This window comes from Nelumbo lutea, chromosome 6 (assembly GCF_056320005.1).
Source record: "Nelumbo lutea isolate HS-2025 chromosome 6, American lotus-T2T, whole genome shotgun sequence".
Lineage (NCBI taxonomy): Eukaryota > Viridiplantae > Streptophyta > Magnoliopsida > Proteales > Nelumbonaceae > Nelumbo > Nelumbo lutea.
Window position 1 is genome coordinate 36,471,577 of NC_142689.1, and position 27,409 is coordinate 36,498,985.

The window sequence follows — 27,409 nt, forward strand, 5'->3', positions numbered from 1 at the left end:
TAATGAAAGGTTGATTAAGTAAATAAATTATAAAATATATGGGATATTTTAGTAAAATGAAAACTATAAGGTAGATTTAAGTAAATATGTAAAACTATAAGGTGTGTTCTAATAAATGACCCTAATATAAACACATAAGAGTATACAATTGTTTTATATTTTCAACTATTTAAATAATTAATAATTATTTATATTTTATATACTACTTTTAGTAAATTTTTTATAATACAAAAATGACAATAATTTATTTCAGTTAGGTTTATTCATCAAACTTATACAACCGACCAACTTGATCAACTTGACCCTAGTTGGTCGGTTTTCTAGTATTTTATGTTGGCTTTGGTTAAAAAAATTCCCAATTTGACCAAGTTGGATTAGTTTCACTTTGCCCATTTGTAACCGACCAAAATCGAACGACCTAACCATGGATATATATTAATATTTTTATATTTTAAATATAATTTTTAATATGAAAAAGTGAGAAATTTTCCATATTTCTTAATCTAAAATGTTTCATTTCATAAATCTAATTTTTAAATTTATTTTCCAATAATTGCTGTGAGTGAGGTGGTTAGGATATGTACGGGAGTCTCCTTGAAGGACAAAAGAAAGTTGAGTGTAGGAGGTAGGCTAAAGGCTAGGGCAAATGAGGTGATAGAACTATTATCTCGTTATGAATTAGACCCCTATTTATAGGGAGAGATCCCATGGTCCCGAAAGGAAGGAGACAAAAGTGTTTGGTTCCCATTAGGAAAGGGAATCTTGGATTTGGTGTCAATTGTTAGGGAACACTATTAGAATTTCGCCACGTGTCTTATGAGATATCTTAAGGATGAACTTTTCTTTTGTCTGAGGATTCTCATAATACGCATGTGCTACTTCCTTTCATGACCCTTTTAAAAAGAAATGGCATGGGTGATGTCACTATTTAGCTTGTGCACTTTCATTAGGTTCACAGGTTGTCCCACCACGCGTGTTATTTAACGATACATGTGTTTCTATTATTTGTTTCTGATCTGAGGTGAGTCTATGCTCATCACGATTATGTGATGACTTTAAACTCATCGCAAGTCCGCATGCGTCCGAAACCCATCACAATTCTGCAATGGATTTAAACTCATCGCAAGTTTACATGGGTCCAAAGTTTATCATAACCTGTCTCGACTATGAGTTCATCACAGATGTGTGATGAGTTATGAACTCATTGTAGATGTGCGATTAGTTATGGACTCATTACAGGCATTCGATAATATTAGTTTGACACTTCCTCTGTTTTGATGGTTTAAGTGACCACTATGTACTTACAATTGCACTATAATTTTTAAAATTAAATTAAATTTTTAAGTTTAAATCTTTTGAACCGATTGACCTTTTGTGAAAACCGACCCAAACCGATATAACTTGAGAGGGTTGGTTTTCACAAATGGTTAGTCGGCTTCAGCTAACCAACTCCCTAACCTGACCATATCAATTTGTTGGCCAAATATCTTATGGTCGGTACGAACCAACTCATGAACACTCATAATTTTAGCTAAATTAATAGTTTTATCTCCAATAATTATTAAAAATCTATAGCAAAAACACACAATTATTGAAAATATATTGATAATGAAAAAATACAATAATTACAAAAAAAAAGAATAATTACTAAAAATATATTAACTTAGTCACTAAATCGTATGATCTCAAATAACAGATTAATTTCTAATAAATATTAATTAATCAATAAGTTATAACAAAAATATAATAAATACAATAAGTACAATAAATTAAATTTTAAAAAATTCAATAATAGTAGTTTAATCTCCAATAATTATTTAAAGTCTTTTGTTAAATAACAAAACAAAATAAATTTATACATAATCATTGAAAATACATTTATCACAAAAAACATTAAATAATTACTGAAATAAAATAAATATTAATTTTAGTATATATAATTATATAATAAGTACAGATTAAGAGTTTAAAATAAATACTAATGTTTTTGAAAGTTATTTTCTTGAATTATTATTTGATATAAGTGAAATTAGTTATTTACAATATTATGTAAAAATATAAATTATTATTAATTTCAATATTATGCTATAATTTCTTTTCTACTTTTTTTATTTTTTTTAATTTTGAACATAATTTCTTTATTTTGACTATTTAAAATCTAGCTATGTTAAATATTTTGTTATTTAAATACTTAAATAATATGTAAAATATTTAAATTTTAAAATATTAATTATTTATTGAATTTAATTATACATAAAATCATAATTTATACTATATTACATAATTTCTTATTAATCTTGTAATATATTAAATTATTAGTAATTTCAATATTCTGTTATAATTATTTTTCTACTTAGAAGAATTTGTTTTTAATTTATTACATAATTCTGTTATTTTAACTATTTAAAATCTAGTTATGATAAATATTTAAATTTTTTTGTTATTTAAATTTTATTTTTTTAAAGCTATAACATATTAATAAATGTTCGAAAAACATTTAAATTGATAATCCAGAAAAATATAATTTAAATTATTAGTACATAATTTCATGATATATTTTGTAAAAATATAAATTTTTTTTGTCTTTTTACTAAATATTTTAAATTATTATATGATTTGTTAGAATATTTAAATAATTCTTATATTTTTTAATCCAAACTTTATTTAGATACACATAGATAAAAAGTATGGGAGATGATAAATAGGAATTAGAGATAATTTATGAAAGAAACTCTATACTAAATTAGAGATAATTTTGGAGATAAATAAGAATTAGTGATAATTTTGGAGAAAGTGGGGGAGATAGTTTAGGAGAAATTTTAGGAGAAGAGATTATTTAGGTTTTGTGAAAGTGCATCTCATTGGTTGTTTAATCTAATCAAGATAAGGAATGATTACTGTTTTATACTTTTAAAACAAAAGAAAATAAAAAATGGAGAAATTAGGTAAATAGTTTTTCTTAAAGGAGAGCTATGCTGACATAGCAGGACCAATTTTAATATATATATATATATATATATATATATATATATATATATATATATATATATATATACTAGTAGGGATCCATGCGATGCACGGAAAATTTTGAAAGATTTAATAATTTTATTTTTCATTTAGTGTTGATTTATAAAAAATAATTATTGTTAATTGAATATGAACAAATTTTTTTAATAATTTAGTTTTATTAATAATTTGTAGTAATTTTAATACTTTTTATTATTTTTAAATAAAATTTTGATTAACTTTAAATAAATAAAAATAATTATAAAAAATAATATTTTTATTATTTCCACTAATAACTAACAAATATATAGGAATGACAATAGGGTGGGTTCAAGGCAAGGCACCCCATCCCTTCCCCTGCCCCATGGTCAAAACACTCTACCCCATCCTTACCCCGTCCCCAATGTCACACGGGTTCAGGGCAATGTAACCACTCCTCAATGTCAGGTGAATTCAGGGGCAAAGCACTCCACTCCTCATCAAGGATGGTGAATCCTCGAATTTCCCTACCCCTTCCCTAGTATTGGGCGGGTTCAAGTAGAGGTGTAAATTGGATCGTGCTAGGTTGGCACGACACGACTTGCATGGGGCCTGCACAAAGTGTGAGCCATGTCGTGCTAGCTCACGAGGCATCCTGAGCCGTGTCTCCCTCCTCTAAGATAATTTGGGGGGTCGATTCGGCACAGCCCACTACTCGAGCCTATATAGGCCCGTGCCGTGTAGTGGGTTGGGCTGGTCCATGAGCCGGGCCTTGGGCCAGCCCATGTCGCACACCAAGCCAAGCTCAAAGCAAGGCACCCACTCCCCATCCAAGGTTTTTAAAATTGGACCGGTTAAGAAACCGTTCTAGGGTCGAACGGTTTGACTATTCGATTTGAATGGATGACCCGCTCTAACAAAAAAAAAATTAGAAAAACAAAAAGGCAAAAAACTATTGTCTGGGCTGATGGTTCAACCGCCCAGGTCAACGGTTCGCTAACCAAATAAACGGTTTTTGCACAAAAAGCGGTTTTGAGGTGAAACGGTGTCTAGTTCCCAATTTTTCTAGCTTAACCATCAAGTTTGATCCAGTTTTGAAAGCATTGTCCCCGTCAATCCAATATTCAATTTGATGATAGAAATGATCAAAATGATATATTGAGTATCAACCAAATATTCAATTTGAAAATTTAAGTGGTTTACTTACAAAATTATACTAATTTATCTTATAATTTCTAATATAAACTAACTAATAATTTCCTTTTTCCAATGTTATATTAATTTATCTCAATAATTTGTGTAATTATTTGTTCAAATTATAGTTTTCCATTTCCCACAGTCATTTATCTTTAATAATTTTCAATAATTTGCAATGAGAATTACATAATTTTGCAATGGTTTTCCAAAATCTATCAAATGTAATAAATTTTCCTAAAATTTCCAAAATATTCTAATCATTTTCAATAATTATTTGTTGCATTTAAGTAAACTTTCAAATACTTTATATCTTTTAATTTCAAAATTGTTATTTTATGAAAATGTGGTTTTATGAAAATGTTATTCCATTTTCTAACATTATAATATTTTGTTCCACCATTTGTATTTGGTTATTAATTATAATAATAATAATAATAATAATAATAATAATAATAACTAAAATTTTATACTTTTTGATAATTGTTAAATATAATTCTCAATTCTATAGAAATTAGTTAAAGAGTTTTCAATTTCTATAAAATGTTGTTAATGAGTTAATTAATAACAATATTTATTAATTTTTGGAATTTACTAATTGTACTAATAAGAATATTTAATTTTTGGTAACTTACTAATCGCATTTATTAACTTTTGGTAATAACACTATTTAATACTCATTGAATATGGGTGAGATTAAATATTAACCGTATTTAACTATTTTTTAATTAATATGAATATTTTAAATGAGGGAGAGTGGATATAGATTGGGGGGGATGCATTTTACGAATTGATTAGGGAGTGGGGCAACATGATACTTTCCTATTGGTTTAAATGAAATGCCTTAGGACAGAAATTATAGGAATATTTGTAGGACAGAAATTTTAGGAATTGATTAGGGAGTGGGGCAAATTGATACTTTCCTATTGGTTTAAATGAAATGCCTTAGGATAGAATATTTTGTTAGTCTAAAATATTTTATATCATTGTACTTTATGAAATTTAAAGTTAATTTTTAAGTTTAAATCTTTTGAACAAACAAACTAAACCGAAAATAGACCCAAATCGATACAACTCGAGTTGGTGGGTTTTCGCTAATGGTCAATCAGTTTCGAGCGATAAACTATGGACTTGACTAGATTGATTTGGTTGGCAAAACAGCCTTCAACTAAACTGATCCAATCATTGAACACTCATAATTTCAACTAAATTTATATTCTAATCTAATAAATAACAATAGTTTAATCTCCAATAATTATTGAAAATTTATAGCAAACATACACAAACGTTGAAAATAAGTTTATAATGAAAATATCATAGATATATTATAAAAATACTATGATTACAAAAATATAATAAATACTGAAAATATACTAAATTAGTCAATAAATAGTGTAATCTCAAATAATAGTTTAATCTATAATAAGTATTAATCTATAAATTATAAAAATTATATAATTACTGAAAATAAATTTATAACAAATATACAATAAATATGATAAATTAAATTTCGAAAGTTGAATAATAGTTGTTTAATCTCCAACAATTATTGATAATTTTATATTAAATAAAAAATAAAAATAGATGTATAAATAGTTATTGAAAGTATATTTATAAAAAACAATAAATAATTACTGAAAATAAAATAAATATTAATTATAGTATATATAAATATAAAATGAATATACACTATTATTTTAAAAGTATTACTAATAAATATAATTTTGTTGATGGTTATTTTCTATAATTATTAATTGATGTAAGTGAAATTAGTTATTTACAATATTATTTATTTATTGGAATAATATTCTTATTTAAATTTTTTAAAATATTAATTATTTTATGAATTTAATAATCCATAAAATTATAATTGGACTATAATTACATAATTTGTTATTAATTTTGTAAAGTATTAAATTATTATTAATATTAATATTATGAATTGTGTTATAATTATTTTTCTACTTTTAAGATTTTTTTTTAATTATAAGGTAATTTCATTATTTTAACTATTTTATATTATTTAGCTATTTAAAATTTTCATTATTTGAATTTTATTTGTTTTAACGTTATTAGATAATATTAAATATTTTGTTATATTATTTAGCTATTTTTAATGTTTTTTATTTAAGACTTTTAGTTATTAAAATATTTAAATAATGTTTTATTTTTTAATGTTAATTTTTTATTTGAATAACATTTAAATTGAATAATTCATAAAATAATAATTTATATTGTTACTACGTAATTTCATAATGAATTTTGTAAAAATATTGAATTATTAATAATATGAATATTATTAAATCTATTAATTTTTGGTGTTTTGAATAAATATTTTAAATTTAGTGTATAATTTATTTATAACATTTAAATGCTTCTGAAGTTTTTAGTTTTTTTTTTAATTGAAGCTTTGTTTAGATAGACATAGATAAAAAGTGGGGGAGATGATAAATAGGAATTAGAGATAGTTTAGGAAAGAATCTCTCTACTAAATTAGAGATAATTTAAGAGGTAATTAGGAGTTGGAGATAATTTAGGAGATAAAAAGGAATTAGAGACAATTTAGGAGGAAGTGGAGAAAAGTGGTGCAACTTGGTTAGACATTAAATTATAGCGAGAGAGAGAGAGAGAGAGAGAGAGAGAGAGAGAGAGAGAGATGGATAGATAGATAGATAGATATTAGTGGCCTCGTTGAAGGTTGAAAAAACAAGAGTTCAGCCCATCTCAGAATTTTTAGTCCCACCGTACATGTAGGAGATGAATCCTGATAATGGATTGATGCCAAATCCACGAGAAGGATGCTATTTATAGGAGGGGGTATACTAATAGACTATAAAGGATTGTAATTTCAGAAGTTGCATTGGGCTGTAGTTTGGGGAGGCAATTTTTCACCCGACCCATTGAACCCACCCAACCCACCAAGTATTTAATCCACCCAACTGCCCATTTACTTGGCGGGTTGGAAATGGGTTGATCACCCATTGGGTCAATTTAAATGGGTTGGGTTGGGTTGGGTTGGGTTGGGTTGTGGATAACCATTGGGTTAACTACTAAAGATACAATTATAAATTCCTTAGCCTTTTTTTTTATTTTCTTAATTTAAATGTAATAATTTATAATTAATGTATTAATTAATTACTAAAATTAGTTTTCATCGAATCAGCACACTTTACCCAAATCGACATAAATCCAAATCAACCCGACTCGAGTCCAGACCAGTCTGAATCAAATCAGCCCGGTCTGAATATGAATAGACTTGATCACCTCGGTTTGATTCGTTTGGCCCTAAATCACAAACAGTTATGAACAAAACTGGTTTGGGCCAGATCCAATCCAACCCAAAGCCACACAGACCACTCGTTTTTGGATCCACTTCGAGTTGTCCCAACCCGATTCCGCAACAGGCACGGGTGAGCCAGTCTTGCCCAAACTCTGCACGACCCGGATCGACATAATCCACACGTTTTGGGTTGGGTCGACCCGACCCAGATTTGGACAGGACTTGTGTAAAAATGAGGGTTAACTTTGGCTATTGAGGCCCAATAACATAGGTTGTCGGCCCTCAATAGGTAAAGTTTTTACCACCAAGCTTGTATAAATAACAATTACTATTACCACCAAGTTATAACCAACCTGTTTGTTAAGTGGGAGTTATAAATAACCATTACTATTACCACCAAGCTATAACCAACTTATTTGTTAAGTGGGAATTAGCTTTTAGTTTTAAGTATATATATATATAAGACTAAAATAGGTTTGAGCGACTTGAATTGAGTAAATGCTGATTTAGATTAAACTCAAACCATTTAATTTTATATAATTGGATCATTAATGAATTAACGAATTATTGAAGCTCAACCCAAGCAAAACCCAATCCAACCTCACTTCTTCCAAAATAACAATTAAATGGGTCAGGAGTTGAACCATAAATAAGATCTTACCATTTATCTGGCGAAGAAAATCATTATCTACCTTTTAGATGACTAGCTGTCCAAAGCACCTTAGAGGGTCCCGACACTGTCAATAAGAATAATGGGCATTAATTTGTAACAATAATGCAAGCTCCATTGGATATGTAAGTTGTAATTGATATGCGTGAGAGTAGGGCCGGTGATCATGATGCAGGCACAAAACCTATATTATAAGGGGCATGGCTCAAGCCCAATCTTAGCCCAGCCTGCACCTACCCCAGGCCTGAAATATAAACTCAGACCTGACTTTTCAGAAGCAGGATGGACTTCCGGGCCTATAATTTAAATGTTTTATATTCACACACACAAGCAGTGCAACAGTACACGTAAATGATAGAATGGGTCATTTACTAAAATACCCTTACAGTTTCATTGATTTACTAAAAATCTACCCTATAATATGCATTTTACTAAAACACCACTTATAATTTGCAACGGATTTAATCAATCTTCCATTAGATGATAGTAGAAAATGACAGTATTGACCCTAATGTTCATTTAAATAAATTTAATCAAAAGAACCATGATGGGCGCAGAGAGCCACATAAGTCTTTTCATACGCCAAGCACTTATGGCCCATGTACAAATCACATTCACATAGCACATCACATAATGGACACAATTATCAAACAACAACTCTATTGGCTACATTTGGCCAATTTCGTTTTTTGTATAAAAAAAGTGTTAAGGGTATTTTTTGCAATAAAAAATCATGGGCTTAATGACAAAACAAACACTCCTTAATGAAAGGTTGATTAAGTAAATAAATTGTAAAATATATGGGATATTTTAGTAAAATGAAAACTATAAGGTAGATTTAAGTAAATATGTAAAACTATAAGGTGTGTTCTAATAAATGACCCTAATATAAACACATAAGAGTATACAATTGTTTTATATTTTCAACTTTTTAAATAATTAATAATTATTCATATTTTATATACTACTTTTAATAAATTTTTTATAATGCAAAAATGACAATAATTTATTTCAGTTAGGTTTATTCATCAAACTTATAAAACCGACCAACTTGATCAACTCGACCCTAGTTGGTCGGTTTTCTAGTATTTTATATTGGCTTTGGTTAAAAAATTTCCCAATTTGACCAAGTTGGATTAGTTTCACTTTGGCCATTTGTAACCGACCAAAATCGAACGACCTAACCATGGATATATATTAATATTTTTATATTTTAAATATAATTTTTAATATGAAAAAGTGAGAAATTTTCCATATTTCTTAATCTAAAATGTTTCATTTCATAAATCTAATTTTTAAATTTACTTTCTAATAATTACTGTGAGTGAGGTGGTTAGGATATGTACGGGAGTCTCCTTGAAGGACAAAAGAAAGCTGAGTGCAGGAGGTAGGCTAAAGGCTAGGGCAAATGAGGTGATAGAACTATTATCTCGTTATGAATTAGACCCCGATTTATAGGGAGAGATCCCATGGTCCCGAAAGGAATGAGCCAAAAGTGTTTGGTTCCCATTAGGAAAGGGAATCTTGGTTTTGGTGTCTGTTGTTAGGGAACACTATTAGAATTTTGCCACGTGTCTTATGAGATATCTTAAGGATGAACTTTTCTTTTGTCTAAGGATTCCAATAATACGCATGTGCTACTTCCTTTCATGAACCTTTTAAAAAGAAATGGCAAGGGTGATGTCACTATTTAGCTTGTGCACTTTCATTAGGTTCACAGGTTGTCCCACCACGCGTGTTATTTAACGATACATGTGTTTCTATTATTTGTTTCTGATCTGAGGTGAGTCTATGCTCATCACGATTATGTGATGACTTTAAACTCATCGCAAGTCCGCATGCGTCCAAAACCCATCACAATTCTGCAATGGATTTAAACTCATCGCAAGTTTACATGGGTCCAAAGTTTATCATAACCTGTCTCGACTATGAGTTCATCACAGATGTGTGATGAGTTATGAACTCATTTTAGATGTGCGATTAGTTATGGACTCATTACAGGCATTCGATAATATTAGTTTGACACTTCCTCTGTTTTGATGGTTTAAGTGACCACTATGTACTTACAATTGCACTATAATTTTTAAAATTAAATTAAATTTTTAAGTTTAAATCTTTTGAACCGATTGACCTTTTGTGAAAACCGACCCAAATCGATATAACTTGAGAGGGTTGGTTTTCACAAATGGATAGTCGGCTTCAGCTAACCAACTCCCTAACCTGACCATGTCAATTTGTTGGCCAAATATCTTATGGTCGGTACGAACCAACTCATGAACACTCATAATTTTAGCTAAATTAATAGTTTTATCTCCAATAATTATTAAAAATCTATAGCAAAAACACACAATTATTGAAAATATATTGATAATGAAAAAATACAATAATTACAAAAAAAAGAATAATTACTAAAAATATATTAACTTAGTCAATAAATCGTATGATCTCCAATAACAGATTAATTTCTAATAAATATTAATTAATCAATAAGTTATAACAAAAATATAATAAATACAATAAGTACAATAAATTAAATTTTAAAAAATTCAATAATAGTAGTTTAATCTCCAATAATTATTTAAAGTCTTTTGTTAAATAACAAAACAAAATAAATTTATACATAATCATTGAAAATACATTTATCACAAAAAACATTAAATAATTACTGAAATAAAATAAATATTAATTTTAGTATATATAATTATATAATAAGTACAGATTAAGAGTTTAAAATAAATATTAATGTTTTTGAAAGTTATTTTCTTGAATTATTATTTGATATAAGTGAAATTAGTTATTTACAATATTATGTAAAAATATAAATTATTATTAATTTCAATATTATGCTATAATTTCTTTTCTACTTTTTTTATTTTTTTTAATTTAGAACATAATTTCTTTATTTTGACTATTTAAAATCTAGCTATGTTAAATATTTTGTTATTTAAATACTTAAATAATATGTAAAATATTTAAATTTTAAAATATTAATTATTTATTGAATTTAATTATACATAAAATCATAATTTATACTATATTACATAATTTCTTATTAATCTTGTAATATATTAAATTATTAGTAATTTCAATATTCTGTTATAATTATTTTTCTACTTAGAAGAATTTGTTTTTAATTTATTACATAATTCTGTTATTTTAACTATTTAAAATCTAGTTATGATAAATATTTAAATTTTTTTGTTATTTAAATTTTATTTATTTAAAGCTATAACATATTAATAAATGTTCGAAAAACATTTAAATTGATAATCCAGAAAAATATAATTTAAATTATTAGTACATAATTTCATGATATATTTTGTAAAAATATAATTTTTTTTGTCTTTTTACTAAATATTTTAAATTATTATATGATTTGTTAGAATATTTAAATAATTCTTATATTTTTTAATCCAAACTTTATTTAGATACACATAGATAAAAAGTACGGGAGATGATAAATAGGAATTAGAGATAATTTATGAAAGAAACTCTATACTAAATTAGAGATAATTTTGGAGATAAATAAGAATTAGTGATAATTTTGGAGAAAGTGGGGGAGATAGTTTAGGAGAAATTTTAGGAGAAGAGATTATTTAGGTTTTGTGAAAGTGCATCTCATTGGTTGTTTAATCTAATCAAGATAAGGAATGATTACTGTTTTATACTTTTAAAACAAAAGAAAATAAAAAATGGAGAAATTAGGTAAATAGTTTTTCTTAAAGGAGAGCTATGCTGACATAGAAGGACCAATTTTAATATATATATATATATATATATATATATATATATATATATTTGAATTTTCATTATTTGAATTTTATTTGTTTTAACGTTATTAGATAATATTAAATATTTTGTTATATTATTTAGCTATTTTTAATGTTTTTTATTTAAGACTTTTAGTTATTAAACTATTTAAATAATGTTTTATTTTTTAATGTTAATTTTTTATTTGAATAACATTTAAATTGAATAATTCATAAAATAATAATTTATATTGTTACTACATAATTTTATAATGAATTTTATAAAAATATTGAATTATTAATAATATGAATATTATTAAATCTATTAATTTTTTGTGTTTTGAATGAATATTTTAAATTTAGTATATAATTTATTTATAACATTTAAATGCTTCTGAAGTTTTTGGTTTTTTTTTAATTGAAGCTTTGTTTAGATAGACATAGATAAAAAGTGGGGGAGATGATAAATAGGAATTAGAGATAGTTTAGGAAAGAATCTCTCTACTAAATTAGAGATAATTTAAGAGGTAATTAGGAGTTGGAGATAATTTAGGAGATAAAAAGGAATTAGAGACAATTTAGGAGGAAGTGGAGAAAAGTGGTGCAACTTGGTTAAACATTAAATTATATATATATATATATATATATATATATATAGAGAGAGAGAGAGAGAGAGAGAGAGAGAGAGAGATGGATAGATAGATAGATAGATATTAGTGGCCTCGTTGAAGGTTGAAAAAACAAGAGTTCAGCCCATCTCAGAATTTTTAGTCCCACCGTACATGTAGGAGATGAATCCTGGCAATGGATTGATGCCAAATCCACGAGAAGGATGCTATTTATAGGAGGGGGTATACTAATAGACTATAAAGGATTGTAATTTCAGAAGTTGCATTGGGCTGTAGTTTGGAGAGGCAATTTTTCACCCGACCCATTGAACCCACCCAACCCACCAAGTATTTAATCCACCCAACTACCCATTTACTTGGTGGGTTGGAAATGGGTTGATCACCCATTGGGTCAATTTAAATGGGTTGGGTTGGGTTGGGTTGTGGATAACCATTGGGTTAACTACTAAAGATACAATTATAAATTCCTTAGCCTTTTTTTTTATTTTCTTAATTTAAATGTAATAATTTATAATTAATGCATTAATTAATTACTAAAATTAGTTTTCATCGAATCAACACACTTTACCCAAATCAACATAAATCCAAATCAACCCGACTCGAGTCCAGACCAGTCTGAATCAATTCAGCCCGGTCTGATTATGAATAGAATTGATCACCTCGGTTTGATTCGTTTGGGTCAATCAGCTTAGCCCGAACCCAACCCAATTTGGTATGGAGTTATCTAATCCAACCCGATTCCGGAATGGTTTTGGGTAGACCGGCTCAACCCAGATCCAGTTTGATCTGGCTTGAAGCAACATGGCCCACCTGCTTTGGCATGTTCCAATGCGCCCTAAATCACAAACAATTATGAACAAAACCGGTTTGGGCCAGATCCAATCCAACCCAAAGCCACACAGACCACTCGTTTTTGGATCCACTTCGAGTTGTCCCAACCCAATTCCGCAACAGGCACGGGTGAGCCAGTCTGGCCCAGACTCTGCACGACCCGAACCGACATAATCCACACGTTTTGGGTTGGATCGACCCGACCCAGATTTGGACAGGACTTGTGTAAAAATGAGGGTTAACTTTGGCTGTTGGGGCCCAATAACATAGGTTGTCGGCCCCCAACAGGTAAAGTTTCTACCACCAAGCTTGTGTAAATAACAATTACTATTACCATCAAGCTATAACCAACTTGTTTGTTAAGTGGGAATTAGCTTTTATTTTTAAGTATATAAATATAAGATAATAGGTTTGAGCGACTTGAATTGAGTAAATGCGGATTTGGATTAAACTCAAACCATTTAATTTTATATAATTGGATCATTAATGAATTAATGAATTAGATGAATTAGGTTGAAGCTCAACCCAAACAAAACCCAATCCAACCTCACTTCTACCAAAATAACAATTAAATGGGTCAGGAGTTGAACCATAAATAAGATCTTACCATTTATCTGGCGAAGAAAATCATTATCTACCTTTTAGCTGACTAGCTGTCCAAAGCACCATAGAGGGTCCCGACACTGTCAATAAGAATAATGGGCATTAATTTGTAACAATAATGCAAGCTCCATTGGGTATGTAAGTTGTAATTGATATGCGTGAGAGTAGGGCCGGTGATCATGATGCAGGCACAAAACCTATATTATAAGGGGCATGGCTCGAGCCCAATCTTAGCCCAGCCTGCACCTACCCCAGGCCTGAAATATAAACTCAGACCTGACTTTTCAGAAGCAGGATGGACTTCCGGGCATATAATTTAAATGTTTTATATTCACACACACAAGCAGTGCAACAGTACACGTAAATGATAAGGATATGGATTGGAACTAGAATTGGATCTGGTCTGGGACTGGTCCATTATTCTATATATCAATAATTTTTGGGATCTACTAGTTTCCATGGATGTGCATGATTAGACACAATTTCTGTAGTTGGACTCTTAATATTTTCTAATGTATATTGACTAAAAATTTCTAACAATATTATCACATATTAAAATTTATTCCACCGTTCCACGTGTATATATATGTGTGATTATCTAAATATATAGTAAAAGGCACTTTAATACATGGTTTTTAGAAACGAACTGGAAACAGAACCGATCAGGGGACCGGTTTTTGGTTAAGCGGTTCAACTGTCCGGGTCAAATGGTTTGACTTGTGATGTTAAATAAATTAAAAATAATAAAATTTATAAATAATAAAAAAAGCATAAAATTAAATAAAAAACAAAAAAATACAGAAAATAAAACAATCTAAATAAAAAATAATACAGTATAAAACACATAGAAAATATAAAAATCAAAATCAAAAAATACAGAAAAACAGAAAAATAAAACAGAAAATTGCAAAAAATACAGAAAAAAAACTCTAGAATGTTATATCCTTAAATGCAAAAATCCTTGACCTAAAATCAAAATTCACAGGGATAGATTCCTCTGCCATCAAAATAAAAGGGGAGAAATAGGAGCATTCACTCTAGAATGTTAGATTGCTATGCAACCAAGATTGATATCTAATAGACTTCAATATACATTAATTTTACCTAATTGATAAAAACAATTACATTAATTTGTACCTAAGCACCATGCCAAATGCTGCTCCTTAAGGTTCAACCAAGCAAAAACTTCAAAACTCTGTCTTTTCTTCAATTTCTGAGAATTTCTTTAAAACTGCTCCTAAGTGTCCAAACACTCACAATCAATCTCCAAATCTTCTAGAAATCAGGCAATTCAAATAGCATTGACCGGTCTTTTCAAAATTCCATGTCATATGTTCATCATGGAACTGTATGGATTTCATCCCAAAGAATTGTAGAAACTCCTTATAATTTCAAGCAACAAAAATTCTATTCCAACCCAGTACTGTTTTCCTAGATTTCTTCTCAATTAGGCAAATTCTATTCCAGCCCAGCACTATTTTCTAAGAGCAACAGAAATTTTCAGTAAGAAAAATATTCATAACAAACTTAAAAATCTAAAGAGATGGAAATGCACCTATCATTTCATGGTTCCAAAAACAATATTGCATCCAACCAGTGTAGAGTAGTGCAGCATTCTTTTCCAGAGCTCCTCTTGACCAAAAACATCAAGATCTTCTCACTAAAACAGTTCCTTGGAAATGGTGGTGTGACAATGCCGGTAATGGTGGTGTGATAGTGGGCTTGGGCTTAGTCGTAGGCAAGTTGTCGCTACAAGTGCTGCTCTAACTTGCAGAATCGCCAATGCCCAATGGTGGTATTACTGATGTCTGCTGCAAGTGCTTCTCCCTGCCCACCGCTGCAAATTTGTCGGACAGCCACTGCAAATTCGTCGTCCGCCACTGCAAGTGCTAGTCGCCATAACTCTTACTACTGTAAACCCGTTGTTGCCGGTCGCCGTTAATCACCGTTGGTCAGTGTGTATCGCCATCAGATGCCGGAGGTGCTGGCCGCCACAGGTGGCCGGTCGGGTGTAAGGGTTGAGAGGAGGGAAGGGTTAGAATGAAAATGGGGTTCTAACCCTAAAGGGACTAAAGTTCGATTCTGGGTTGGGGATATTGAAGGCATTTTATTATTATTTTTTATTTAAAACATTGAAAATAAAAAAAGTAACCTGCGAACCGTTGCCCAAGTCGAACAATTTAGCAGTCTGACTGCCTGGGTCAGCGGTTTTCTGACTTTTTCAACGTTTTTTTTAATTTTTTATTTTTAATATAACCAGACCAGAGGGGCCAACTGGTTACCGGTTTTTCTGATCCAGTCTTCTGGTCCGGTCCGGTTTTGAAAACCATAGTTTAATATTTTTATTTTCTTAAAAAAGACATAAATGACAAAAGTAAGAGACAGCCCATTTCTCACATATATTTTTTCTCTACTTTCGAAAATCAAGAAAGAGAAAAGTTTCTCTTTACTTCTCTTACCCAATCCACACTCATTCCATGTTCATCTTTTCTATATCCTTAATCCATAAAATTAATTTGTACTGCCGTTGGCTCAGATTGTTTTTGCTTATCTTTATTGTGAAAAGTTGCATATTTAGGGAGCCTTCTCCAATGTGAATCGTTTTTCTTGTTGCTATGTTCCTAAAACAAGTCAAAACCATCTGGTTTCAAAATAAATTAATTGTTTCTGAAAACAAGAACAGAGAAACATGTTGATTTTTGTTTTCAAATGTTTGAAGAGAAATATTTACTTTGTTCCAAGGAATGATTTTTTTCAGAAACAAAACCATCTAATTCACTTCTCAAAACATGCTAGAAGACATGATTTTGTTTTTTGTTGATATGGCATTTTTGAAAACAAGTAAAGCAAAAAAAAAAAAAAAAACACACACACACAGTTTTCAAAACCGGACCGGACCAGATGGTCAGGCCGGAAAACCAGGATGACCGATTCCGTTTTACCCCAGAACCATCTTTTTGGCCAAAAACTATTAATTTGGTCAACAAACTGCTGACCTAGGCAGTTGAGCCGTTCAAACCGTTCGAACCATCCAACGGTTTTGGCTTTTTATTTTTTTGTCAGAATGGGCCATTTTTTGGTTCGAATTGTCGGATCGTTCGACCCAGAAACTGGACCCTGAACGGTTCGTTGTCGGATTCGATTTTAAAACCTTGAAAAAGTATTCATATTGTATTTTTTTTTAACAGTCGACAGCCCAAAGTCGAAATTTTCTTTTAACCTTTCTCATGTTAAACTGAGATTTTCAATGATTGAAAAATGGTTATTTTTCTTTCTGTTTTTATTTTTATTTTGAAGCCCATAATCAACTCAAATCACAATAGAGATCAGAGAACAAGAAGTTGAGACATGGTGGGTCCCACTTTTATGGTAGGTCCTCCCCAGTCTCGCAGTGAGATGCATGTGCGGTGTCACTTCATATTGGTAGCTAGGGAGCTGGAATGTGTTTTAATTTAATTTGTTGGCAGAGATTTCAATTGTAACTTGGAAGGCGTGAAACCATGGGATCTGGCGATCTGCATATGCAAAATCAATGATTGGATAAAATTACGAGTACCAATCAAATAAATAGGGAGATATGAAGCATCTCCGAAATTAAATCAATCACTCTCTTGAACCATAAATAACATATTCTTTTGGACCATACGCTTCTTATCCTGTCCGACTAAGAGAAATTAAATTGTATGGCCACCACACAATGCAAAATTTCCAAGTTAGGACGTCAATATATTTCATTTCTCAAGTGGCCAAATTGTTGAGATTGAGGGTCCTACCCAATTGCCTATACACATGCAGAATAGAGGCTCCATACTGAGAAGGGTTAGTAGTGCAGTTGGCATCTGCATTATCTGTAACTTAATTTGTATACCAAATAATGCAGCAGAATTAAAGAGTGGATCAGTGTCGATTGTAGGAAGGTTTAGTTATTCAATGCTCATCCAAAAGACTTGGCGCCTCATCCACTAGAACTGGAGGTCTCCACTGAGGATTCCATTGAAATTAAGAACACATCAATTCAACCATGGTTGTCAGTGAAAAGTGCTTTCTGGGTTTCATCCATCTAACAGATTTATGGACATTGACAGAGAAGTAAATGCAAATATGCAATGCAATAAAGGGGAATAGAACGAACAATTTACAGTACTCTACATCTCTATTTCCGTTTGTGCTCTATATATTAAATCCTTCAATTTTTTGGTAAGATTGAGAGACACTTAACTCTTTCGCAGACCACTTGCTCTTATCTTTTTTTTATTATTATTATTAAATCCTCTTCTAGCTTCAAGCCAACCTAACCAGAAACCACCATGCAGCACCCGGTTTTGGGAGCTTTATTCTTTATTTATAACAGTTCCGATGCATCTGGGCGATCAGTTGTATGAAGTAAGTGGATCCGTTAGCTATAGGCCCTTTCCTCGCTCTAATATTCGATCAACACGTAAGCTTATTAGGTGCATGTGTAGTCTTGGTCACCGTGTTTATTTAGTAGTTCTCATCTTGTCTTACTCTCTTAAATGCTTTCATGTTATTCATCTCTAAAATGCTCGTTTGGGCTTTCATTCCTCACACATCCCCACATTAGCTCTTCTTCTTCTTTTTCTTTATTCCGTTCTGGGAAGACTGGGATTCTCCTAGTAAGTGTATTCGATTGGTAGAGATGGGTTTTGGAAGTTGTGATCTTCTTGTAAGACTTCTGAGGAAGGCCTTCTATGTTGCACTTACTTGCATCTTTGCATTAGGTACACTCAATATAGCAATGAAGTGCATTCCAGTTCCTTGAGAAAGAGAGAGAAGAGAGAGAGAGAGAGCTAAAAACCTTAAGCGCGGCGCCTGAAATTACGATTCTGGTCGTTTTTGCTTTGTTGCAGGAGGGGGCCTTGTAGGAATCGTTACCGGTGCAATCAAAGGCCAATTCACGGAGACCGGGTTCCTCCGTGGGGCGGTGATGGGTGCAGTCGTTGGCGCAGTTGTTGCTATTGAGTTGCTTCATTCTTCTTTCATCAACAGTGAAGTTTTCTCTGTTAGTATTTGACTTGATACTTGAATTAATTGGTGTTAATATATTTCTTGTTGCACCCGAGTTTATTTTCCCTCCTTGAACGTACGTATGAAAGAGGAAAAAAAATCAAGGAGCGAAATTTTTTTTCTCTGCAGATGATCCAGGTTTGTTTGATTTACATAATATGACAGGTCTGCTAGTCGGGTCGTTCAGTGAAAATATAATAAATAAAATAAAATAATGCCAAAGAGAATGTTATTCTCAATAAAAATATCTAAGTGGCACATTGAGAAAACCAATCTGACGGTTAAAACTTAGAAGTATAAACTGATCAGAGGCAAAGGAGGACAATTAATGCCTAATAAACATCAAGAATGAAATAGAAACTCATCACAGACTAACTTGTCTCTCTCTCTAGATCTGATATGTATGTGGTCCAATGCACAGGTTGATCTCTTTATTAGAGGAGTAGTTGAAGGGAAGACCCTCCTTGAATGGGCAAGCCACGAAATTCTAAAGGCTTATCAGTGGCAAGTAAGTAGAAAGACATTAATTAACACACTACATACTCTCATCTGATCCAACCAAAAACCTAATTCTGTGACTAAATAATTTCAGATCAGCACGCTATTAGAGGCATATGAAATGGAGATATCAGATATTTCTGATATCGACTACAGCAAAGGGTTGCCGCTGAACAAAGTAAGCAAGCTCCCGAATTTCGATTTAACTGGTTGCATGGCGATGGATCCTCGCGATCACATTTGTTGCACAATCTGCTTACAGGTAACAGGCTTTATTATTCTCTGCTTAATTTACTTCTCTTTTCATCCTTCTTCGGTAGAAATATGTGTTAGTGAGCAATAGATAAAATCTTTTTTCCATTTGTTTATATATAGTTATAATCCATATGAAATGAATTAATTATAAGTTTATGGTATATATTGAATTTGTTCTCGTCGCTTAAAAAAAAAAAAAAGAAAATTGTATATGTTCTTGCTAATTATTAAAATCCAGGGTTAAGGGTTTAAACTGATTTATTTTATTTATTAAATTTTTGCTAGGATTTGGAGGAGGGAGACCGTGCAAGAAGACTCCCTAGTTGCAGACATCTCTTTCATTTGGTTTGCATAGATGAGTGGCTACTTCAAAATGGATCATGTCCTATTTGTAGAAAAGATGTTTGATGCAAAAGAAGAAATGAAAAAGGGAAAGAATATAACCTTAGGCTGTATTTGGTTTCAGGGGAAAGGTAGGGAAACCTTTACAAACCTTGTATAGGTTTTCCTACCTTTCCTTTCCTTTCCCTACATTTTCCTTCAAACCAAACATAGCCTTAGTGGTTCTCAATCCATTAACTGAAATGGAAAAGGCTTTTCTTGTGGTTGTGGCTGACTGCTGGCCACCTTGCAACATTCACTTCCAGTTCTGTAATAATCTAATTAATCGTGAATTCCCCCCCCCCCCCCGCCCGTTCATAGTAAATGTTGTTAGTGCCAAGTGATATATGAGTTTCATGAAAAACTTCAACTAGCTACTTTCTTGTGAAGCAAAATCGAACTTGCAGACCCAACTTGCTGTAAGCTTAGAAACCATAAATTTAACGAGCTGACACATATCCTACATCTTCCGATCCACGATCTTGCTTCTCTTCGACGTGAGGTTCTAATTGTAGTATTCATGCATGGATAAGGGAAGGGATAGTGTTCATTGCAAATTCTGAGAAGAAGCATCTTTTTCTCAACTGACTTGATTGACAAGAAACTCGCAAAGAGAAAAGAGACTAAAAACAGATTTTCCGCAACATTAATCAGTAGGGCTGGGCTGGGCTGTTGACGTGAAGATATCATCTTCTTCGTGGAGGCATATTAATAGAACGAGCTAGTAAGACACTAACATGGCATCGATTTGAAGACACTAGTCACTGCACTCACTTGATAGAATTAATGCATCTATAAATAGGAGATTATCATCACATAAACTCTCATCCATTCCTAGCAACCACACTACCGGATCCAAAGACATGAGTCCGACCAAAGGTTTTCTTGGGTTTAGGATTATCCATTGATGAATGTGATAATTACATCCTATTTATAGATTAAAACAGAGATCAATCCTATTTAAACTCAAACTCTTAAATTCTATCTAGAACTCTATCTAAGATTCTATATTGTATATCTTAATCTATCTTAACTCATACACCATCCTTATCTTAATTCCCTAACATAAGAAACTTGAGAGGATTGACAAACCTGATAGAGGGATAGTTAAAGCTTAGAGATAAGAGAAAGAAAAAATTCTAAAAAGAATGGGTCGAAATTCTCTCATTGATTCAAGTGTACAAAGGTGTTATATACAAAACAATGACAAATAAATTTGGAAGATAAATACAAAGACAAAAACATGTACACAAGGCAATAGCCCAACTGAGTAACTTCCTAAAGAGGAAGTTTCCTCTTTAATCTAGCTAGTCTCTCTATAGTAACTACTCTATCTTTAGTAGTTCTTTTTATAGTAACCACTCTATCTTTAGCAGGAGCTCTCTCTATAGTAACCACTCTATCTTTAGTAGGAGAGTGGGATAGAGTGTTGATCTTCTGAGGAAGCAATTGGAAGGGAAGCAACTGGACTAGAGTGTTGATCTTCTGGAATACGCTGACGATTGAGTGTGTCATCTACCAAGAGAGGTGGTATATGTCTGGATTGAGAGTAATTTATGTACCCGAGTTCTTCTTAAGCCAATAAACATGAAAGATTGGGTATAAATGGCAAGCACTCTTCAAACAAGCGATCTTATAAGCAACATAGTTTCAATTTTTTCAATGATCTAAAAGACTCGAAGAAGTGGGCAGAGAGCTTTGAGAGTGTCGAGAGGTAGTGCTACTTTGCTAGCATGGCTCAAGGTAGAGATACACCCAGTCACCCACATCAAAGGTTCGTTTAGATCTGAAAGGATGCTTGGTTTCTCCAAAAATAGTGAAACGAATGTTCTTTGTTACTTGGACAAGAGTTCGTGTCCGTGTGGAAGGGTCGAGAGTAAGGGATGAAGAAAATTGGCTGTGGAGATGCATAATCAATCGGGGAATTCCAGGAAGGGTGCCTGGAGGTTTCAATCTTACAAAATTGGTTAGCTAATGTGTGGAACAATAAAAGTAAGTCAAAGTCAGGCTTTTAGTGGGAGGCTGATGTCTATTAATCTTAGATTCAAAGGTAGAAGCAGGTCGAGTTTCAGAATCATCTCCTTTGCGGTTAGGTCTTTGTACAGATGGACAACAAGCATGGCGATAGGGATGCAAATGGATCGGGTCGGATCTAATAAGCAAGGATCTGAATTCAAATACAATCAAGAAGTTGGATCTTCAGATCTGATCCGATCCGATTTGTTCCTTTAAAAATTAATAAAAGAAAATTAAAATATACCAATTCAAATACAATCAACCCAACCCATTTAATCCGCCAACCCATTAATGACCCAATTAGATAAAATTAAATGGATTGGGTTCAATCCAAACCCAGCTGAAGACAACCCAACCCAACCCATTTAGATAAAATAATGAAAATTACACAAAAATAATAGAAATTACAGGAAATAAAATAGAAATTAAACGAAAACACAAAAATGCATACAATGAATAGAAATTACATAAAAATTTGAAAAAAAAAACAGAAAATTATAAAAAAACTGAAATTGCACAATTATATAATAAAAAATATAGAAAAGCGTGGAAAATGAAGAAAATAACAAAAATTACAAAAAAAAACAAAGAAAAACTAGAAATTGCAGAAAAAAAAAAGAACAGAAATTTGAGAATGATATAAAAAAAATCATAGAAAAACATAAAGAGTGAAGAAATATAATAGAAATTATAGACAATATAAATAGCTACTGGAAAAATTACAAAAAATTGTAGAAAAACCACTGTTGAGAAAAATACCTCTCATCGTATATAAGGTTACTTATCGTTTAGATATCTAGCAAACAATAACAGTAGCCCTGACACAAATTTGGACCGGCTCGGCACGATGGTCCACAAACCATGCCAGGCCTGGCACGATCATGCAGGTCGTGCTAGGCCTGGGGTTTTAGGTCCACGGGCCAGGCCAGCACGACACAATTGAGTGGGTTGTCAAACCATTGGATGGTTTGACCCAGTTTGAAAAGTAGTATTTGCAAAGAAAAACATGGCTTTCAGACGGTTGGGTAGTTTGTCTCGGAAGCCACTTTTTAGCTAAAAATTGTTGAATTGGTCAGCAATTTGCTAATTCAGGCAGTCAAAGCATTGATTCGTTCAACCCAAACAATGGTATTTGGTCTATTTTTTTATTTTCACTATTATATATTTTTTAAAATTTTTAAACCATCACATGCTAATCCATTCAGACCGGATTAAACCACTAACCGAAACTGATGGCTAAAGTGGTTCCGGTTCTGGGTTAATTTTTTTTGAACATTGAAGAAAAACCTAAAAAACTGTTGAGAGAGTGTATGTTTGCAAAGAGAAACCAATGGAGCTGAAAGAGATGGGGAAAGGAAAGTTAAAAATATCAAGAGGTTAATGGTTACCCGTTGGATAACCATGACCCAACCCACCCAAACCATTATCTTTCCCATTATTGGGTTACCCAACCCGACATGACCCAGAATTAAAAGGATACAACCCAATCCATCAATTAATGGTTGGGTTGGGCGGGTTAGCGGGTTGGGTTGAAAATTTCCACCCCTAGTTTAGAGGCAAGGAGCTAGGAAATGCTCTAGGCAGTTTTGTTGGAATTGCTTAGGAGAAGTGGTCAAGCTTTTGGTGTAGGCTTTGGCTCCGCACGAGATACCTAAAGCCCTAATGATGGAAGTGCAGAAGGAGGTATTTGTGGTGAGACTTGCGGTTAAGAGCCCCGAGTCCCTAGCTATTTGGTCAAGCAAGGGCTTTAGGTGGGTGGTTATGGAATCTGGGGATAGATCATTAGGGGAGTATTTGTTGGCAAGTGGGGACAGAGCTATTCAAGAAGATGAGACCCCCATTCACAAGGAACTGGCGAACAAAAAAGGGAGGGGACGGTTCAAAGAGGTAGGTCTTGTGTGGTCTGTAGAAGTCGCTCTCATCGGTACAGGGTCTCAGGCAAAGGAGGGAGAAGAAGACAACGATCTTTGTTACAGCCATCAAAGAGAAACATTTCCTTGGTGTTGGTTCCATTTGGAGGCAGAGGAAGAAGAGGGAGATGTGGAGCCCAATATGATGTCAAATTCAACTTTGAATTGAGGCACAAGACAGGAAAAAGCAAGGAGTTTGTTGGAGCCCATATTGTTAAGTGGGACCAGTTTTGGACAAGCAGATTTGTTTTGGGCCCAAGAGGTGGGCCAAGTTGGGGTAGATGGTGCTAGACCACTGTTAAGCTCTGGGAGTCACACTGATGTCTAACCGGTAGTTCCCGTAGTGTTGATCTAGGATGATAGTGACATGTATAGAGTTAGTTAGGGGTAATTTGTAGGTTCTGGTTTTGGTGTATCTTTGTAGCCTCTCTTTGTCTTTCACATCAAGATGCAGATTAAGTTTGTATGGTGTGGATGGGCTTTCAAGTTTCAGCCCTGGTTTGTTAGGAGTTTTTTTTTTTTTTTCCTTTTTCTTGTTTGTTCGGTCTAGGTTTTGTTAGTGGCTAGTTTTTTGGTGTTTTGCTTGGTAGTTATATTCTTTTTTTTTTTTTCTCTTTAATAAAATTTTTACTCTTACCTTCAAAAAAATACCTTTTCATTTTGTGGTGGGCCATTTTCAGTTATTCTTTCAGCTTAGCTATCACCTAGTCTCATTCCTTGAGATTTTGCTCCACTGTCACTACTTTTGTGGTTCTTCAAATGTAGATCAGTAAGGTGGAGTATGGTATTCAATAGACAACTTCAAATGGAGTGGTGTTAGTGGTTACATGGTGGAAAGTGTTGTACCATTATTTGGCTAATGATAACCACTTCACTCATGAGTGACGGTGAATGCTTGTAAAACACCTCACATAGGTTTCTAATGTTCTTTTGAGAACCTTAGTTTGTCCATGTGGTTGAGAGTGGTAAGATGAGCCCATACTCAATGTGGTTCCTTGGAATTTGAACAACTTCTACCAAAAGGTTCATCCCAATTGCTAAGTATTTATAGTTGACAATGTATGGAGTTTGAAAATGTGGTCAAGGAAGGCTTGAGCTACATCATGAATAAATAAGGATGGGCTAAAGCTACAAAGTGCCCATATTTGGTTAATCAGTCAATGACTACCATGATGACTGACTTCCTTTGAGATGGAGGAACTCCTCCCCAGACAATAACAAACCTCTTACTCAAGGCCTATGAATTTGCTCAGCAATTTTTACTATGTGGGAGTATCAATTTTTTGCTACAAAATGTGCCTAAGACTCTAATAGTCTGAGTATTCTAAATTTTTAACTCAGCAGGAAGGGACGCCATCTTTCACTGCCATGACTAGTGCCAACATAGGTGGACCAAGTCAGATGTTTGTCATAGAGGGTCTTGCTAAAGTAGACCAGGGGTCTCCCATTCTAAGACAAAAGTGCTCCTATTACAGAGGCACTTGTGTCACACTCAACTATGAACACCTTTTTAAAGTTGGGTAAGGTTAGGACTGGAGTTTTTGTCATTGTTGTCCTCAATCGATTGAGTGTCACCTCAACTTTATCATTCCATCCCTAGGCCCCTATTTTAATAGATCGGTTAGGGGTCTAGCAATGGTGTCATAAACAAACTTTTTTGTTGTATCTCATCAATGTTTTACGAGTGTGGCCACTAAACCATATTGGAAATGTTTTTCTAGATCCACCTCCACTCCATTAACTAATATGATATGGCCAAGATAATCTATGGGGAGGTTGCAAATCTGCACATGTTAGCAAATAGGGACTGAGCTCAAATTTCTCAACTCCAACACGTATCTTATGTTTCAGCCCTACAATATAACAACCTACTAGAAATTCCTTTAAAAGAACCTTCTCATGACTAGGCTGAAACTCTTTTTGGTAATCACAAATAATGGTAGCTTGAGTGAGACTGTCCAATATACCGAAATGGTTAGCACTTTGGAGTTCATTGAATCTTTCTTCAAGACATCTACAAATTGCTTCCATGAAAGCTGAGGGTAGCATTCCTTAAACAATCCATACCATTTGACTACCGGTCCTTCAAACCCCAAATTGAAGACTAAAATCCAATGCTCTTCCAAAATCTCATTCAAGTCCACATATTGTCGTACAAGCAACAACCATCTATCAGGGCTTCCTCCACTAAACTTGGGGAGGTCCAACTTCACCCCCCTCTGTAACCTAACCAAGCTTCTATGGGTAGCACAAGTGCCTTTATTAGTACCATCCAAACTTGTTCTTGCCTGTTAGGTTTGATAGTTTTTCTCATCTTGGAACCCATTCGGCAAAGCCATTGATTAAGGTGTTGCATGATCTTTGTCAGCCAGTTGTTCATTTCCTCCTATCATTTTTCAATGTTGCTCAATCTTTCATCAACCTCTACCATCACTGCTTGAAAATGTTCAACTTGCTCTGATACCAAAATGTGACAAACCTCTTCTCTCTGGCAAGCATTGAGGCTCGTATTCCCCTAAGCTATGTTGATGAACACCGATCATAGAGAGTGGGTTAACTAACTCAACAAGGAAGGGAATGGTGGAATGGTGGAATGGTGGCTGAAAATTGGTAAGAAATTTTCAAAAAGAGTTCTCTCGTTCTTTTTGGAATAATGTGTCAACGCCTATTCAAGTGGTGATTGATAGAGCTCCCTCATCCTTTTTGGAACACTATGAAGCTAGTATGAAGCCTAATGGAGTTGATTCCCATAAGTTGTGGAAGTACATTGTTTGGCAACCTCCAAAAGTTGATACTATCAAAATAAATTCCGGTGCATCCCGACTAAACAATGGGGTGTGCTCAGTTGCTGCCATAACTTATGGGAGAGATTGTAGATTACAAGGCTTACCACTTAGGTTCTTCAACCATTAACATGGCAGAAGCAAGGACCATATGGGAGGCCCACAACCTGGCAGCAAATTTCTCTAACCATTCCATCATCATTGAAGGCGATTCATTGCTCGTAATATCCTGTCTGAAGCAACTCATCGATCCCCATAGAATCTGTGGAACATCATTGAGGAGTGTCTAAAATTAAAGAATTGTGCAGATGAAGAATTTGTCTACAATCACATGTATTGGGAAACTAATCAAGAAGCACACTGGCTTGCCAATCAAGCATTTTCTTCTCAACAGGGTACAATAAATCTCAACCTCAATGACCTTTCATGGAATTTAGCTTTTATTTATATATCTGATTTATGGGGACGTGCTACACGGTCTTGTATAGCCACCTTTCGGTTTCTAAAAAAAAACTATTTAAAAAAAAAAGGATAAAAAAGCATCTAAATATTTATAACCATGGCATGAAGTCGTTACAATAGCTCTCAAAAGTAGTTAGA

At 32.6% G+C, this 27,409-nt stretch overlaps 1 protein-coding gene across 1 annotated transcript; it reads left to right on the forward strand.

The window, feature by feature from the left end:
- Positions 1 to 18,456: 18,456 nt before the first annotated feature.
- On the forward strand, positions 18,457 to 20,563 carry LOC148848554 (NEP1-interacting protein 1-like). Its single transcript, XM_088951895.1, has 5 exons — positions 18,457 to 18,680; positions 18,810 to 18,961; positions 19,388 to 19,474; positions 19,559 to 19,726; positions 20,005 to 20,563. Exons 1-5 carry the CDS (start codon positions 18,599 to 18,601, stop codon positions 20,125 to 20,127), a joined length of 612 nt encoding a protein of 203 aa, XP_088808021.1. The 5' UTR covers positions 18,457 to 18,598; the 3' UTR covers positions 20,128 to 20,563.
- Positions 20,564 to 27,409: the final 6,846 nt, after the last annotated feature.

What these genes read in the sequence shown, in the direction of transcription:
- LOC148848554 (XM_088951895.1), top strand. Translation starts at nt 18,599, where the DNA reads ATGGGTTTTGGAAGTTGTGATCTTCTTGTAAGACTTCTGAGGAAGGCC. An exon ending in TCAACAGTGAAGTTTTCTCT is followed by an intron (nt 18,962 to 19,387) that starts GTTAGTATTTGA and finishes TCCAATGCACAG; the next exon opens with GTTGATCTCTTTATTAGAGG. An exon ending in TAAAGGCTTATCAGTGGCAA is followed by an intron (nt 19,475 to 19,558) that starts GTAAGTAGAAAG and finishes AAATAATTTCAG; the next exon opens with ATCAGCACGCTATTAGAGGC.